General features: G+C 41.4%; 1 protein-coding gene across 2 annotated transcripts in view; it reads right to left on the reverse strand.

The window, feature by feature from the left end:
- The window catches only part of lrp1ab (low density lipoprotein receptor-related protein 1Ab), a 92,380-nt gene that overhangs the window by 35,565 nt on the left and 39,583 nt on the right, over positions 1-17,232 (reverse strand). For both annotated transcript variants that reach the window (XM_062426677.1, XM_062426676.1), the window contains exons 7-25: positions 12,971-13,133; positions 12,282-12,504; positions 11,137-11,326; positions 10,870-11,013; positions 10,484-10,720; positions 10,104-10,284; positions 9,503-9,725; positions 8,592-8,781; positions 8,349-8,471; positions 7,912-8,052; positions 7,415-7,540; positions 4,840-4,956; positions 4,624-4,704; positions 4,362-4,529; positions 2,983-3,165; positions 2,527-2,724; positions 2,129-2,374; positions 1,609-1,806; positions 125-329 (exon numbers count right to left, since the gene is read on the reverse strand). In XM_062426677.1, the coding sequence (XP_062282661.1) occupies positions 125-329; positions 1,609-1,806; positions 2,129-2,374; positions 2,527-2,724; positions 2,983-3,165; positions 4,362-4,529; positions 4,624-4,704; positions 4,840-4,956; positions 7,415-7,540; positions 7,912-8,052; positions 8,349-8,471; positions 8,592-8,781; positions 9,503-9,725; positions 10,104-10,284; positions 10,484-10,720; positions 10,870-11,013; positions 11,137-11,326; positions 12,282-12,504; positions 12,971-13,133 (3,337 nt within the window). The remainder of the gene's footprint in view (positions 1-124; positions 330-1,608; positions 1,807-2,128; positions 2,375-2,526; positions 2,725-2,982; positions 3,166-4,361; positions 4,530-4,623; positions 4,705-4,839; positions 4,957-7,414; positions 7,541-7,911; positions 8,053-8,348; positions 8,472-8,591; positions 8,782-9,502; positions 9,726-10,103; positions 10,285-10,483; positions 10,721-10,869; positions 11,014-11,136; positions 11,327-12,281; positions 12,505-12,970; positions 13,134-17,232) is intronic.

Here is a 17,232-nt window from a genome sequence, read left to right on the forward strand (position 1 = left end):
TATAGCTTAAGACTTTAAGGCAAATAGATAAATAAACTGGAAAGTCTATGTAAGAAAAACACAAACGTCCTGTTATAAGGGTGATTACAACTTTCAAATCCCTAGAGATCCCTATGCTTCTCACCCATCACGAGGATCTAGGGCGATGGCCCGGGGGTGCTCCACCTCCCCAGCCAGCAGGGTGGTTCTCATGGTCCCATCCAATTTGGCCACCTCAATCTGGTCCAGATTGCTCTCCACCCAGTAGATGTTTCCTGCTATCCAGTCCACAGCCAGGCCCTCTGGAGTAGCCAGTCCGTACTGGATCACCACCTCAAAACTGGTTAAGGCTGACCGGAGCATACAAAGAAATTGGATCTTAATACTAGGATGGTTTTTGGTTCTCTAGTGTGAATTTGACAACAGCAAAGCACAATAAAGAAGCTAAATGAAGAAACCAAGATTGATATTTTGTAGTGTTCTATAGTATTTTAAAGTTCGTTTTTAAGAGAATAGCAGTTATAATTCAGCTAATTTAGTGTAATAGTTTGACCTGTGTAAATGTTAAAAGTGAATGCAAATCTCCAGCCAGCACATATGGTTCATTGCAAAAAAATCCCTGAAAAACAGTGAATTGTTTAGAATTCTTTACTCTCATGGAATCCATCAGTGAATGGCTCATACTGCTGCTCAGTCTGTCAGTGTGGCTTTGACTAGCACTATCTTCCTGACCCCACAGCCCCACTTCTAAGAAAACAATCTTCAAACACCAGATCTACGTCTTTTTACTATTTCCCAGAAAAAAACTGACTCTTATGGAAAGTAAGTGCAAACCCAAATGTGTGATTCTCTCTGGCTGAGGGTGATCAGACAGATCAGTTCCTTACCAGGCCTTCAAGTAGTACTGTAATTAGAAGAAGAGGGCTAGGCCTTCTTCACAGATTGCTTAAAGGAATGCTGAGGTTATGGCTGTGTGTGGGTAGGGGTGTCCTAATTAATGTGTTGGCACAATACAGCGTATGCCAACAGCTTTGGAGATGCTGAAATGGCTTTAATACCAAGCAGCAGGAGTTGATCTATGAGTTAGTCACAATGTCTCTGCTCAGGAGTCCTTTTTCAAAAGTGAAGTTGGAAGGCTGGGAAGTAGAGCTGCAGTGTGCTGTGCCTCCTACGCTACATCAATGTTCTGGCTGCAGTCATGCACAGCGAGTGCTGAGACAAATAGGAAGAGACAAAGCCTTCCGTGTGCCCCCTAAGTGCTGTGCTGGGAACACAACCTTGATTGGCAAGGAGACCTGGGGTTTTGGAGCGGGAAAGGCCAGCCATGACCTGGGAGATTTATTCAGGGTCACAGACCGCCACTGCTGACCACAGATTCTTTTTAAAAACATTTGGCTCTGAGAAATTACAGAGTGTATTTGCTCAGCGGACAATTTTGAGAAATGCATACACAAAAGTATGACCAAGATTTTGGTCAAATCCACTGTTTTTTTAACTAGATGACAATTAAAAATTAACATATTACTATATGATTAGAATGTCCTGAGAGTGACCGTTCAACCCATCACCACATCTATCTTTCTATGTAACATAAAATCACAGACAGCTGTAGTTAACTGCTAGTCTTACCTCCATTTTCAGACAGTTTCCCACGGTAGATCTTGTCTTCTACAACATCAGTCCAGTACAGGGTGCTCTGATTGAGGTGAAAGTCCAAGGCAATTGTGTTCCTCAGGCCTGGTACAAGCACACTGAACTCCCCCTTATGAAGCTCAATCCTTCTGATCTCATGGCGATTGGAAAAAATGATGAAAGGCTTGAAGGGATCTGAAAGTAAAGAAATAGCACCCAGCAAAGTGTTAGTGTCTCAACAGAGTAGATCTCATCTCAAAATTCAAAATTCACAATGGCCCTCGCTTATCTTGGATCAAATCCTGCCACAGCTGTCTCACTCCATCAGCGCCTTCTTAAAAAACAATTAAATAACTGAGGAGTTTTGCTGCTCATTTTCTGGAAAAAATATCTTTAATACCACTATGCATTAAATAGAATTACTATTGTAGAGCTTTTTCAGCCCTAAATACTTCGCTCTCAGTCTGAAGCCAAAAATAAATTATTCAGTTTGTAGGAGTGACTCTTTTTTCCTTACCAACACTTTTGCAGCTCTCCATGTCAGCCTCCAGCTCCCAGCCTTCGTAGCAGGAGCACTTGACACTGGATTTTTCCTGCTCGCACTTCTGGCTACACTTGAGGTGTTTGGCGCAGAAGCTCTGGATCTGGCAGGTCTTGTTGTCTGCTCCCAGCTCCATGCCAAGGGGACAAGAACACATGAAGCCCTCCCCAGGAATGATGCTGCAGTTGTGACTACAACCACCATTATCCAATGAACACAAGTCTGCAGGGAAGAAATAGAGATGATAGGGTTGGGATATAGCTGAGACAGGAGAGCAGCACTGTTTGGAATATCAGTATGCAAGGTGAATGACAAAACCATCAGGTACTGAACACATTGTTGTGTTGTATTTTTGCGAGTAAAAAATGTTTTACCACAAAGCTTCTCGTCAGAGCCATCCGGACAATCGTCAGTGCCATCACACAGCTTTTCAGCAGGCAGACATATGGAGTCGTTGGTAGCACACATGTGGTGAGACAACTTGCACACCAAAGCCTCACAATTGTCCTCATCTGAGTTATCCTCGCAGTCACTGTCCCCATCACACACCCAGGCTTTGCTGATGCAGCGAGCTGACAGGATCACATGATATTAACTCTTAGCTTGTGTCTTTCAAGACGAGTTAACTTTTTCACATTCATAGAGAGTCTGTTTTAAACAAGGTAATAAGCTCGGTAACACCAGCAGTTATAACAGTGTAGTTTCAGACCAAAAATTACTTCTTTTCAATGAAATTCCCAATAGCATTGCATCCTTAACTGACATTGTCAAAAAAACAACAACAACAAAAATCATTCTTACTGACTTAAGTCAGCTGTGAGCATCCTTACCAGAGTCCCTGCAGCTGAACTTAACTGCTGGATCACACATGTGGGTGACACCCTCGCAGTTGTTCTCATCACTCAGGTCCATACAGTCTGTGTCTCCATCACAGCGCCAGCGCATGGGAATGCACAGGCCATCCATCCGACACTGGAACTCATCTACATGGCAGCCGCCTGGAGGACGGGTAGCTGCAGAGAAAACAGCAAGAAAAAATGTGTGAGAGTTACCCAGCTACAGAGATGGAGAGTTCAGTTAAGCCAGTGAAGAAAAAGAAATAAGTATAGAAATAGAAGTCAGCAACTGAAAAACATCAGACTGGTATCAACAACCAGCAAACAACAGTAGGACAGACACTGGGCCAATAACAGAGAAAAGAAACAATAGGCCATTCTAGTCAGAAATTAATATGTAGACATGCTGGGATACTGGGTTAACTACTTGACTCTGAGCCAAGACAAACAGTATTGACACACGCAGCTCACTGGCTGATGTCACAGACAGATTAAAGGCATCACTGAGGACAACAATGATATCCCCTCATGGTAAAGGTCAGCGTTTGGCACAGCTTAAGCAGGAAACGGGTTTGGGTCCTTTCAGTGCAGAACTGCAATTTACAGGAGGGGAAGGCCATGGTGTTGCTTTTTTATTTCAGCTAATGACTTCCAGACAGCAGGCCAAGAGAACCCACAAACACACACACAGCCAGGCACACACACACAGAGAGCACAGACTGCTCATTAGACCAACAGGTCACGCTGGGCTCCGTTTTTGCATGCTGGGACTTGACAGCAGTTGGCTGCGTTTCTTCGTCTATCAAACAGTACATACAACATCAGAACACACACAGTGCACAGGAAGAGTGCGACACTACTCTATGACGCTGTCTCAGTCATTTATCACGAGTGGTTAACCAGCAAAATTGAAAGTTCCAGATCAGAACAACACGGCCACCAGCTATTTTAACATCTTACTTAACGTATATTCATATCACTGCAGCAAAGTCAAAACATCTGGGCTGTTTGCACAGAACCATGAAAGAGTTTAATTGTTATCTAACCACAACACATAATCACATCCTGAACAGAGCTACAGAGGGGATTTGCTGTAAATGATAAATAAAAGACATAGGGCAAGCAGGGGCAGGCAGAGTGGAGGAAATGGGATGGGGAGGAGGAAGATCCTGTCTTCATTATGACAACCTCTCTACAACTGCTAACTGCAACATATAAACATAGTGAAATACAATACACAATGTGACATCTGGCAAAAACACAAAGAGAATCTATATCCAAATGCACAGAGAGAAAGGAGACAGTGCGGTAACAAAACTATTCTTAGAGCAGTGGTATTTCAGCCTGGTACAGTACACCATATTGTTCCTTACCCTGATTGGTACAGTTTGCATGAGTCTCATCACTGTAGTCTCCACAATCATTGTCGCCATCACAAGTCCAGTATTCAGGGATGCAGCGACCACTATTACATTTAAACTGGACACTCGAGCAGGAATGGCTGCAGCCTGCTTCGTCACTGTTATCCCCACAGTCATTGTCTGTACATAAGCACACAACACAAAATGTCATTGTCAGATACTGTATTGTTTCAAAATACATCCTCATGAAGGATGATGACAAGATGATGCTCACCATTATCACAACGCCAATTGATGTTTATACAGCGGCCATTGGCACAGGTGAACTGGGTCAGAGGGAAGCAGGTTGGATAGGCTGGAGAAGGGGAACAAGAGAGGATGTTTAAAATGTCACAAGAATATCTGTCGTACATAAACTAACATATTTGTCAAACTAAATAATTTTCTATTCAAGCAAAACTAATAATATGAAGGTGCACTTAAGACCTACCACATGAGTCTGGTTCATCAGAGCGGTCTCCACAGTCGTCATCCAGGTCACAGGTCCATGAGATGGGAATGCAACGCCCACTGGCACAAGGGTACTGGTTTGGTGGGCATGTGCGAGCTGGCAGGAAACAAAGTATAAAGCAGGTTAGCTGATTCCTCTCGCAATGCCTCTACCTTAATAATAATAATGATAATAATAATTATTGTTATAATAACAAACAATAATAATAATACTAACAACATTATATGTATTGAGCCTTTCATATAAAGATACAGTCTAAAGTGCTTAACAAAACAAGAGAAAAACAAACTAACAAAGAAAAACAATTTAATCACAATACAGTAAAACATTAACAATGATACGAGTAAAGTTAACCCACATTAAAAGCCAAATTAAAAGGTAGGTCTTTAATTTTCTTTTAAAAATTCCCAAGGAGTTTGCTGTTTTGAAATCCAGGAGAGGCTGTTCTACATCTTCGGGCCATAAAAGCAGAAAGCAGCCTCACCAGATTTCTTGTGGGACATTTTGGGAACTTAAAGAACAGCAATGAAATATCAGAGAGTTCTTGTTGGGACATAAAATGAAAGGCAGTCGCTGATACATGAATGTGCTTGATTATGTAAGGTTTTGTAGTTAAATGAAAGGACCAGTTCTAAAAGATACAGGTAGCCAGTGGTGTGCATGTGAGCAGAGGGATAATGCGATCTCTTTTTTTTGTATTGGTCAAAATCCTGGTTGTAGCATTCTGAATTAACTGTAATTTTAATAAGACTTTGTAGGGAGACCAGTATGAGGAGAGTTGCAATAATCTAAGCGGCTTGTAATGAAAGCATGTATCAGCACTTCTGCATCATTCTGAGTTAAAATGGTCTAGTTCCTCACATGAAAAAATGTTTTTGTGACATTGTTAACATGGCTGATAAAATTAAGATCAGAGTCTAAAATCACTCCCAGATCTGTAACGTGTTTTAATTTACTTTAACAGGCTGTCAAACACTGACTCTAGTGCTGCCTTTCTGCCTTTCATTTCGAGTGGAATTTTAGTTTTCTGCTCTTTTCTTTAAAGAAAAAAACTTTGTTCAGTTGAGACAGGTAATAAAAGCATTTTAAGAGGAGGTGTTGTCTTGGGAAACAGATATATGTAGATGTGTTTCATCAGCATAACAGTGATACTTGACATTATGGTGACTACTTATGTTACCCAGAGGCATGCATAAAGAAAAAAGAATAGGGCCTATAATACTTCCATGAGGAATACTGAATTCCATGTCAAATGTCTTTGACACAAAGTCACCTAAACTAACAAAACATTTTCTTTCTGACAAGTACTAGCAAAACCAGTCAACCATCACGCTAAATCGAAGAAAAAGAGGACAGTCACATTGTTTGAATCATCAAAAATTCTCAGGGCATTCACTACCTATGATAAAGTTGTTTCAGTTGGTCCAATAGTGGGACTAGAATGTATTTAATATATTATTAGTATTCAGATGATCATGTAGTTGGTCAAATACAATCTTCCCAAGGAGCTTACTGAGAAAAGAAAGGTTTGAGACAGACTTGTAATGAGCAAGGTCACTAATTTCCAGATTCTTAAGCAGAAGTTTTACCAGAGCTGTTTTAAAAGAAGAGGAGAAGACGCCTAATTGCAGAGGCATAGTGATTATTCTTGTTGTCTTGTGAGAGAGGCACTGGAAGCTGGATTTAAACAGTTTGGTAGGAACAATGTCTATGTGAAAGTGAATGACTTCATTTTTTTGATAGTTACACCAATGTCATCATCTAAAAGGTGGGGGGTAGAGCTAATGGGAGCCTTAAAATTCCAGCTTGCAGTCACACATTACTGTAACAGACTCAATGAATATCTACTCGATGAATGTCTCCCTCAATTCTGTAAAGAAGCTGTGATAGCTTGTATAAAAGTTACAAATGCAGTTAGCCAAGGACCATGGTTGTGTTTCAGCCCATTATCATTGAGGCTGTAGAACAATGTGTTCTCCTGGACTGTTTGTCAATTCATGCTGGCATCCACCACAATAACTATAATTATATTAACTCAAAACAGATACCAGTGTGTCGACTGCAGATGTAACTTGTCTGCCTGCAAAAAATGTGTTAGTCCAATGTTTCTCTGTATTTCTCAACCTATATCCTTCTTCTCACTAGTACCATGTTTAACCTTTGAATTAGAAGCCTCCACTGAATGTTATTCTCCTTCTTGCTTAAACAAAGCTAAATTGTTAATGGTTATATATAGTCAATATGTGTTTGAAATACTCAAAACACAACTACAACAAGAATCCCAGCTGTACATCATGACTACAATCATATTTAGTCTTATACTAATTAATCTGATCTGTCTGTTCAAATATCAAATTTCATATATTTTGAGATTTCCCGCAGACAGAGCAAAACAAACTCTTGCCAAAAAAACATTGTTGTGGACCCCTTATGTAGATGACACGTAACTTCACTCAGTATTAAAAATGGCTGCACAGCTAATGAAAATCAAATCTTGTGTCTTTTAAATCTTCGGTGCTCTCTAGACTTCAAAGAATTCCAACTTTATACATACCAGAGCAGGTGGTATTTGATTCATCCTCATCATTGCCACAGTCATTGTCCCCATCACACAGCCATCGCAGGGGGATACAGCGGTTGTTCTGACATTTGAATCTGTCAGCTGGGCAGGTGTGCTGGTCTGAGGTGAGAAAACAGAAAACACTATGAACACAACAACACTTTTTGTTTTTCAAACAAGATTTAATATCTATTTTTCACATACCAAGCTTACTTTTTTATTAAGGCTTTCTGGGTTTTAAACATTTCACTCCAATTAAGTGTAAAAATGACAGTCCATCCAAAACAAATATCTCTGTCTGTGTTTCTCACTATTGCCTGATGAGGAGAAAGCTCACCAGTGAAATTACAGCCGTATTACACTGCATGGAAAGAGACAATCTTGGAAACTGCAGTTTTCACTCTGTCAGTTTGTGTTAGCCAAGAACCCTAATGAGAATTTGTTTATCTGTGTGATGCTGTGTAACCATGACAATGACATGGCACACTTACGGCAGAGCTCAGGCGCCTCATCACTGTTGTCCAGACAATCGTTGTCCCCATCACACTTCCAGCGTTCTTGGATGCAGCGGTTGTTCTTGCAGGCAAACTCCCCGGGCTGGCACTGTGGCGGGGGCACGTAGGAGGGGTTGGCTGGAGATGAGATCAGGGTTAGGAGCAGAAACAGATGGGCCATTGAGACAAGAGCTCAGCCCCGCAACACAACAAAGCTTTCTGGTGGCTATGTCAGCCTTCATCTCTCTTAAAGTTGCAACAATATTGGTGAAAGCTCTTTGAAACTTTGGCAAGGACATCATATAGTAGTTTGCAAATGGAAAGTACAGCCAAGAATTCTTTAACAGACTCAACCCCTGCTGGGTAATGAAGTTTCCATTACATTCCTCATAGATTTTTGGTGAAACCATTTTAGTGGTAAAGCTGCTAAGTACCTTTGCAGGTGACATTATCAACATCCAGGATTTGATCGTCAGCACAGCCACAGGACCTGCCATCAGGGATTGCAAGGCAAAGACTGCTACAGCCCCCATTGTTGACTCGACATGCATTGGAGCCTTTATAAAAAATTAATACAGACAGAATACAGACATCATCATATTATTATTAACTGTATTCTTAATTGTTAAATTATACTTGACATTAGATCCTTATGAATGACGAAAGTGGAGATATACCCTGCTGCTGGTGTGCGTCGTACACTCTGATCTCAAAGATGGGTGGCCTCTCATTGCGCAGTAGGGTGACTGTCTTTGTGGCTTGGTCTAATTTGTAGATGCTGCCACCACGGTACTCATTCCAAAAGAGGAATTGTTTGTAATGACATAATCCAAAGGCGTGGTTAAGCTCATGCCCCTCATACACCACCTGTTTAATAAGTATACGGAGAGGGATCACATTTCCACATACTATCTGTGTTCCAACAAGCAGATTTTCTCAAGTTATGACCAAAAATTCTCAAAGCATTACCAAGCAGCAATCTCCAAAGTCTGAAAAATGAAGCAAATGCGAGGTGCCAATAACTGCAGTTCCTGGAATGGCCATTTGTTAATGTTACAATTCCCAACTTTACAGCAGAAATAAACATGTTTACAGCCTGGTACAAAAACAGATTATTATGGTTTAAAATGACACATAATTAAGGGCATTGCCGCTATGAGTGACTGTCACAGGTAAGACACTTCTACAGCAACAATGTTGGTTAGGTAACGTAACCATGGCGTAACCCCAGATTAAGTATAGGTGTAGCCAATGCTATTTTTGTGTATTTTCCGTACATGAAACTTAATTGTAAAAAAGCCTTGCTCAGTATTTGGTTGTACTATAAGACGCTCTAAGGAGATGGATGTTCAGTTTTTTCCCAATAAGTACATTAGACTATAAATGCATTGTGTTGAACAAGCGAGTAGCCAGTGTTAAACTCAGCCCCATCCTCTCATCCTAATAGGGTCACTTCTGTCTCCAAAATTTCAAGATGGCAACAGTCAAAATGTAAACTCAAGGTTACAAAAGGTGAGTCCACAAACCAATGGGTGACATTATGGTGGCTATGTCCATTACTTTTTTACAGTCTATGAATATCACCAACCTTCCGCTCAGTGGTGTTGAGGTAAACCATCTCAATACGGTCGTAATAAGCATCCACCCAGTACAGCATGCCGTTGGGGATATCCAGGCTTAAGCCATTAGGCCACAGCACTGTCTTGCTGGTCAGGAACACTTGGTGATGAGAACCGTCCATCCAAGCTTTCTTGATTTTTCCTCTATTACTCTCCGTGGGGTCCTCCTCCCAGTCGGTCCAGTACATCCATCTGGGAGGATGACAAGAGGTATCATCATATTCAAAAGACATGTGAGATAAGACATTTCTGTGAGAGCCTGAGCCATCAAAAATAGCTTTGAGTTTTGATGCTCTTTGAAGAAAAAAAAGAGTATCCAAAAATCCCTTAAAAACTCACCCAGTCCCACACACACACCAACACACACTGATACAACCAGTTAAACAAAAAATTACATTGTAGACAGCTCACATACCTACAAGTTACAAACTTTAAGGCCACCCAGGTACTGACACACACTAAATGCTTCTACACCAAAAGCATTATAACTGGATTAACAATTTTAACATAGCATTTACGAGACGAAAATACTCATTACAATTATAAATACTCTCTCCTCCAGTGTCTCACCCATGCTGTGGGTCCACCACAATGGCACGTGGGTGGCTCATCTTGCCCTCAATGAGAGTCTTGCGGGTCTGAGAAGCTTTCTCAAGCCTGGCAACACTGATAGTCTTCTTAGGCCCATCATCTGTCCAGTAGAGATTACCTCCCATCCAGTCTACAGCTAGCCCCTCTACTGTATGGATACCTGAGATAAGCAAAAGAAGCGGGTGTGAAAAAGGTACTATTAACTGGCCAAGTCAGGGTAAACATCAAGAGAATTAAATGGAAATTATATGGAATAGCCTTACTTAAAACTTTTCCTCCATAAATTATTTGCAGTAGCCAGGATTTGGTAAGAGAGAAGCAATAGTTTCTAGAATCCTCTAATATCATTTCATTCTTACCCTCCTTTAGTATGGTGTCTCTCTCTGTGCCATCTATCTTCTGTCGGCCAATAATGTAGCTGGTAGCATCAGCAAAGTAGATGAATTCACTGGCGGCATGAAAATCCAGAGCTCGAGGGTTCATTAGGTTCTCAATGGGAATCATGTACTCATCAGGCACCTTAGCATTCATGTCCATGCCCCTGATAATACCAGGGCGACCTTTACCGTAAACCAAGAATAACTCATGGTCTGGTTCTGGAGAGAGAAGTGATGAATAAATGTCATTATTTCTGTTGGTAATAACCACCATCACTTTACTGACATCATTAATAATCACTGCTGAAACTAATGGGAAGGGGTTAATTTTTGTTGTATCCATATTGTCCCTCAACCTTGATACTTACTCTTGCAGGACTTGCCATCACTGCCAAGGCTGAAGCCAAAGCGACAGCGGCAGGTACGAGTCTTGTGGCTGTTACTTAGCAGACAGATGTCAGAGCAACCTCCAGCCTTCCCAAACTGATCCAGGGCACATGCATGACTGCGCACTGAGCGAGAAGAGAGGCACACAGAGAGAAGTTACACAGTGGTATACAGTTCCAACAACAGTTAATTATGGACATGAATGGCAGTCAAGCTAAGCGCAAGGCTGTTTCTACTTGAGTGTGCACCTTGGGGTTGGCGCCTCTGGTGGTAAACATGCAGCGCGGCACCACGGTCTACTCGTGTCACCACCTGGAAGTCTGAGCTGTTGAAGCGGTTCACTCGGATCACACTGGTCTTGGGGTTGAGGTTGCCTTCATCTGAGTTGGTGGCGTATAGATAGTTCTCAAATACAGTCAGCCCATATAGGTGCTCAATCTGAAATACAATGAGACAAAGCAGCAAAATTAAACTACTGTCTTTGGTAATGAAACGGTTAACATTAGTAAAACAGCTCATGTTACATGATTAATGGTTTGTGTGATATTGTTTGTGTACATGTTTCTATCTGCCTGGTAAATTTTACATAACAGAACTTTCCTATGAATCTATCTATCTGTTTAAAACACATTTTGACAGGTCCTAAAAATGTGAAGGAATCTGTTAGCCAGAGAGAGAGAGAGAGACCGACAAACATGGACACAGAGACAGAGAGAGATAAAGAGAGAATGTTTGTGTAAACATGGCACAGAGCAGCATAAACGCTCCACTTCCCATCTGCTGTTTAACTGAGAGACTTTACTTGTATAAGTCTACTCTGTGCAGCTTTCCTCTTCTGTCAAGAAAGATGTATGGGTTGTAATCATATTACCAGCCCACCCCAATACTGACCCCCACCCCTACCTCTCACACATGCCACCACCACCCACCTTCCTCCCACCACTGCAGTCCTGATTTCATTAAGATCATTACTCCTACTATTAGTTTGAGCCAAGCTTTGTAGGACCGCCAGACTAATATGCTTAGAGAGGCATTCGCCAAGAAAATCACACACTCCTTAAGTAATATCAATCAAAGCAATAAAAAGGACTCATCCCCAGGAGAGGCAGAGTCTCTTTGTCTAGATACACAAGAGATAACTGGAAAACAGTACCGTCTCAAAAGATGATGAGATTAAATCAATGATGATACAGATTAGGAAAACAGATGTCTTGTATTATTGAAAGGAAGATTGAAAACTGGATAGGGAGTCTGGGCTATTGCTGTTCACTACAGTTCAACATTTTAAAAGAATGCAGAGTCAGAATTCTTGAGTGCATCTCCGTGTGTGTTTCGGTATAGTTGGTGTTTTTGTGTGATGTGCTCACAAATCTAAAAATCCTTCAAATCTCACCAGCAGGCCCTGGATGATGGTGTGTCTGTTCTTGCCCTCGTAGTCGACCACTTCGATGTAGTCCAGGTAGGCGTCAGCCCAGTAAACCAACCGGTTGACCAGATCCAAAGTGATGCCATGGGGGAAGACAATCTTACTGTCCACCAGCTTAGTGCGGTTCTGACCATCCATGTCACAGCGCTCCACCCTTGGTGTGGACCCATAGTCTGTGAAGAACACTTTTCTGTAGTAGAAGAAGAAAAGCAAAAAGGATGGGGAGGTAAAGAGGAAGGTGGAGGAGAAAAAAAAAGAAGTTCATTTACAAGGTTATGTGACCTAAGAAATTGGATGACAATCATGACTTTGGTTTAACATCCCAAGTAACCAAAACTGAGAAATCTGTATTAAACACAGTCATTGATTGAAAGTAATTTCTAGGACAATAAAAATAGAGAAGTGATACTTTGGAAAAAGGAACCACATCAGACACCAGCTTGTGGGTTATCAGGATCCTGAAACAGCAGTCAAGCAAGTGCTTATGTGGCACACAAGTATTGGTCTAGGTTTCCGTCTGGAGGAAGTGCTTTGATTTTTGACTGCCTGCTTGGTCAGCATGTCGTCAGATCATAAGACAGTATTTTCCTCTCAAGTGTTGCTAAAACGGAATTGAGGATAGTGTTATGTCAAGAAGAGTGGAGGAAAGCACAGACCCCATGGCCGGATCCAAGGCGATGCCTTTAGGGTTGTACAGCTCTTGGTCCAGCAGGGTCACACATGTCTGGCCGTTCTTGTTGCAGACAAACACCCAGTCATCCACGTCATCCACAAAGTAGAAGTTTCCGGTCAGCCAGTCGATAGCCATCTGCTCCACATCTGAGGGATGCAGAGGAGAAAACAAAACAGAACCATTAAGAAAACAGAACCTCCTGTGAGTACACTGATATAAATCTTGGTAATGTAGCAGCGCAGTTTCAAAACCTCTCATTTTATGATGCCATGACCCTCTCCTCAAGAGTGCTTGCTCTCTTAAAAAAACAAGTAACAGCACTGAATTAATAACCTGTCATGTTCCTGGGTATAACAGGTTGTCCATTACCAGCAATACATTTGTCATTAGGCTCCCTTATACAGAGATGTCACATTATAGCCTTAAAGAAGATCCACACTGAACCAAACAAAGCAGACATAATGCTGTGTTTGCTTTTACATAGAAGGACAGCATTCCATATTCAGAGACTTGACATAAGGAGGGAGCATCAAGGCTTTGCTTTCAGATGAGTTAAAGTTATAGTGTTTTAGGATATTCTAAAATATGCATAATTCAATTCTTATTGTAAATACTAAAGAAGACCATGAACAGAAAGTCTGTTGAAGCAATATTCCAAAAGATATTCTCTCATTCTTGTTGTTTGATGATGGTGGTGGTGGTGGAGAGCAATGTCGAACACATATGTACTAAATCTCCCATTAAGTATTAAGATCTAGTGACTGCAAAGGTCATAGCATATGATTCACGTCATCTGTATACTCTTCAGATCATTTCTTGACCCATTCATTCATGTCTTTCTCTACTTATTTCTTCAATCAGAAGAAATAAAAAAAAATCTCTATGATTTTTGGGGCTGACTTGACTATCACTCAAAATGACCCAAAAAAACCCCTTTAACAAAGGAACCGGACATTTTGTAACTCCACTGCTTACTAAGCCAACCTAAAAAGAGACAGAAAGAGGAACCTTTACAGATGGAGACTTTGTCTCTGCTAAAGGGGTTGAAAGTGCTACATTGGCACTAGAAACTGTTTCTCAAAACTCTGCCCTGTATGAAAGAGGCTACGCAAGTCCAAGACTACAGGGAGACCCAGCTGTGGGCAGGGAGGGAGTTTTAAGACGCACTGCCTCCCATACAGTTTTGTGTTTTAACAGCTGCCTCTATGCTTCCTTTCAAAGCAGAGGGATACACATGCATATCACATAGGCTCACAAATCACATATACAGTATCAAAATGGCCAAACTTATCTGTCCAAGTGACACATTTGATGTTGTCCCTGTGGTATAAAACCATAGACAGGGAGCTTGTCAAAGGCTTTGACCATTGATAAAGAAAACATCTGCACAGGATTCACTAACAATGGCAATCATGCTGCTCAGAGCCCAAGCAAGTTCCACAATAGACAAATAATAACATACACACATCTGGCCCCAATTTAGAAACTGCCCACCACACCTTACACATACACAAAGCTTCAAAAGACTGGCCTCACATGGGATTTACACTATGCTTGGTATACACTATTAGCAGAGTTCAGTAAGAAAATGGGTAACCATGGGGGTTGGGGATGCAGCTGTGGTTGTGAAAGAAAGTCTTAGGGATACTGATACTGTGATATAAATTCATATCAAGTTCTGGTACATATCAAGCTTTATTGAAAGTTGGAAATGGTAGTGGCCATCTAATCTCTGAAAGGGAGGTAACTGTAAATACATGAGCTAATAAAAAAATCATACTCAATAGACCAGAGGGAGGGAGTACAACGTAGTCCAAGATGTTTCATAAGATCAGAACCAAGATCAGGTTCTGACAATGGGCAAAGTTTGTCATGGAGCTGAGAGGGATAGTGATACTCCCATTGGTATCGGCTTTTAAACGCATACTCCTCTAAAGAATTCCAGCTGGAAGCCTGGCTGCACAAGGCATTGATTAGACTCATATAAAGAGTACAGAGCCTGTTGTGCAACCTGGGGACTATTGGGTTGAGTAACAACCTACAGCTAGTAGGAACCCCTATCCAGAGAGCCAGTAAGTCTGTTGACGTTCTCACTCATTCAGATTCTGGTCAGTGAAATGCTTGTCAGGAAACTGAAAGAACTCCCCCCTTTCTCGTCATCTAACCACCTTGCCCTCCCAACCCTTTTTACTCCCTGTCCTTAACACCTACCAGCTCACACTACTCTAAAGAAAATCTTTACAAACTAAGGGGGTCTTACTGGCAACAACAAACTTTCCAACCAAGCAGCATAAGTTATCACAGACAGGGCCACAACCTATTAGGTTGTTCAAACCAGTCACACACCGGTGCCTAGATTCTAGAGCAGCACTACAGAATTTGTACTTGAATGTGATTTCCTCTATTTGCATGTCACTGCAAATATTCCTCTATTTACAGTACGTGTTGGTGCCAATGAGAAAAGACTACTCATCATGCTGCTCCCATAATCCCCCCTGTGCCGAGAAGATCCTATTAATCTGCGCAAAAACCTCTCTGACCTCTCAAGAGCACAGTTTTGGAGTTCAGAGATTATGATTTTCCATAAGCACCTGACATATGACCTCTATTTAAAAGGCTATAATTCCTAACAGATATGCCACTGGCAAATCCCCCACTGCAGAAAGTGAGAAAGCGAGGTTATTCAATGGATAGGAAAGCCTGCAATGATTCAACCCCCGACAAAAAAAGAAAAAAGAATAAGACATGATGGACAAGCTCCTTCAGGTAGGATGAGATGTGCTCTTTGGATGTGGCTGAGAGAATATTGTCGAAGGGAACAAGAAGTATATTAATATCTAATGAAAAGGAAGAATGCCACTCAAATTTTTACAAGACAAGATGCTTTAAACAATTTCGCCCCCTGAAGCTATAACTTTACACATGTCTACAAATACCTTCTATGCACTGATTTATTCAGAAAAATAGATGCCTCAAGAAAAAAAGCTCGGAAGAGAGTGGATGGAGTACTGAACAACAGATAGAGGGACAAAGGGTGAAGTGTTGGTCCCTGATGCAGAGTTCCGCTCAAAGGGTGGAGAGGTTGGGATCGGTAGGCTCTGCTCCCCTTTTATCTTTCCAGTCCTGGAATCACACATGCAGGCAGAGCAGGTCACATCTGGAACCTTTGCCTACTTATCTGCTCTGCTCTCTCAAGCTCACAGAAGCTATAAATCATCTTGTTTGTGTGAACCCTGCTCCAAACCCCCTGCCTCCAAAGTTCCATCCATATTTATTTAATGCATCCCAACGTCTGTCCACCATACCTTTCGGAGTGCAACTGAGCCTGTCTTGCTATAACACTGAATAGAACTGACTAAGAACTAATTATATTTAATTTTAAAGCTCACTTTCACGCAAAGGAAAGACATATGGATCAATCAAGACAGATGCTAAATTCACATGACTCAAACATTTTAAAGCAAAAGACAAAGAGGGAAAACATATATACATGAAGTGGCCTTTTGACTCAGCTGAGGTCCACAACAGGTCACAATTTAAGAAAGGTTTTTGCTTTCTTATTGCATCCGACAGCTTAGACTCATGTATCAAAGAAAAAAGAAAATGTGGAGACATAGCCAAAGTGCAAAGAGAGCCTCTTGCTCATTTGTTCCCTGAGTGACTTAGGACAGCCAAAACCCACCAACAGACCCGAGTGGACCTACACTGCTCGGGTTTCCCACAGTGTTTTTTTAGTGGAGGTGAGCCAAGTCAATATTTAAAAACATAAGTTGCCCCTTCACTCCACAAATGGCATATTTAAAGCTATGCATTTTGGGAGGTATAGTTTTTTTCTTTTTTGACAGTTAGTTAGACAGGAAGACTAAAGCCATCTCATGTTTACATGCTAAATATGAAGCTACCATCAGCGGTGGACTGGAAATGGGAAATTGCTGTCGGTTTCCAAAGGTAACAAAATCCCCCTACCAGCACTTCAAGTTTACTAATTGACACATTATATCTCGTTATTTTAATCCACACAAAAACCAAAGTACAGAGATGACAAATTATTGTCATGTGCCAGACTACTTCTTTGTACGGACCAGTTGCCAGGTAACCAGCTGAGACTACAGGAAGTTACTGGTCCCAACCAAATGTACAGACATGAGAGTGTTATCAGTGTTCTCAACTTGGGGAGACCCTGATGGCACTTTACAGCACAGGGGAAAATCAACTAATAATATAACTCAGGCACAGCTCAATGCA

This window comes from Scomber scombrus, chromosome 10, assembly GCF_963691925.1.
Source record: "Scomber scombrus chromosome 10, fScoSco1.1, whole genome shotgun sequence".
Lineage (NCBI taxonomy): Eukaryota > Metazoa > Chordata > Actinopteri > Scombriformes > Scombridae > Scomber > Scomber scombrus.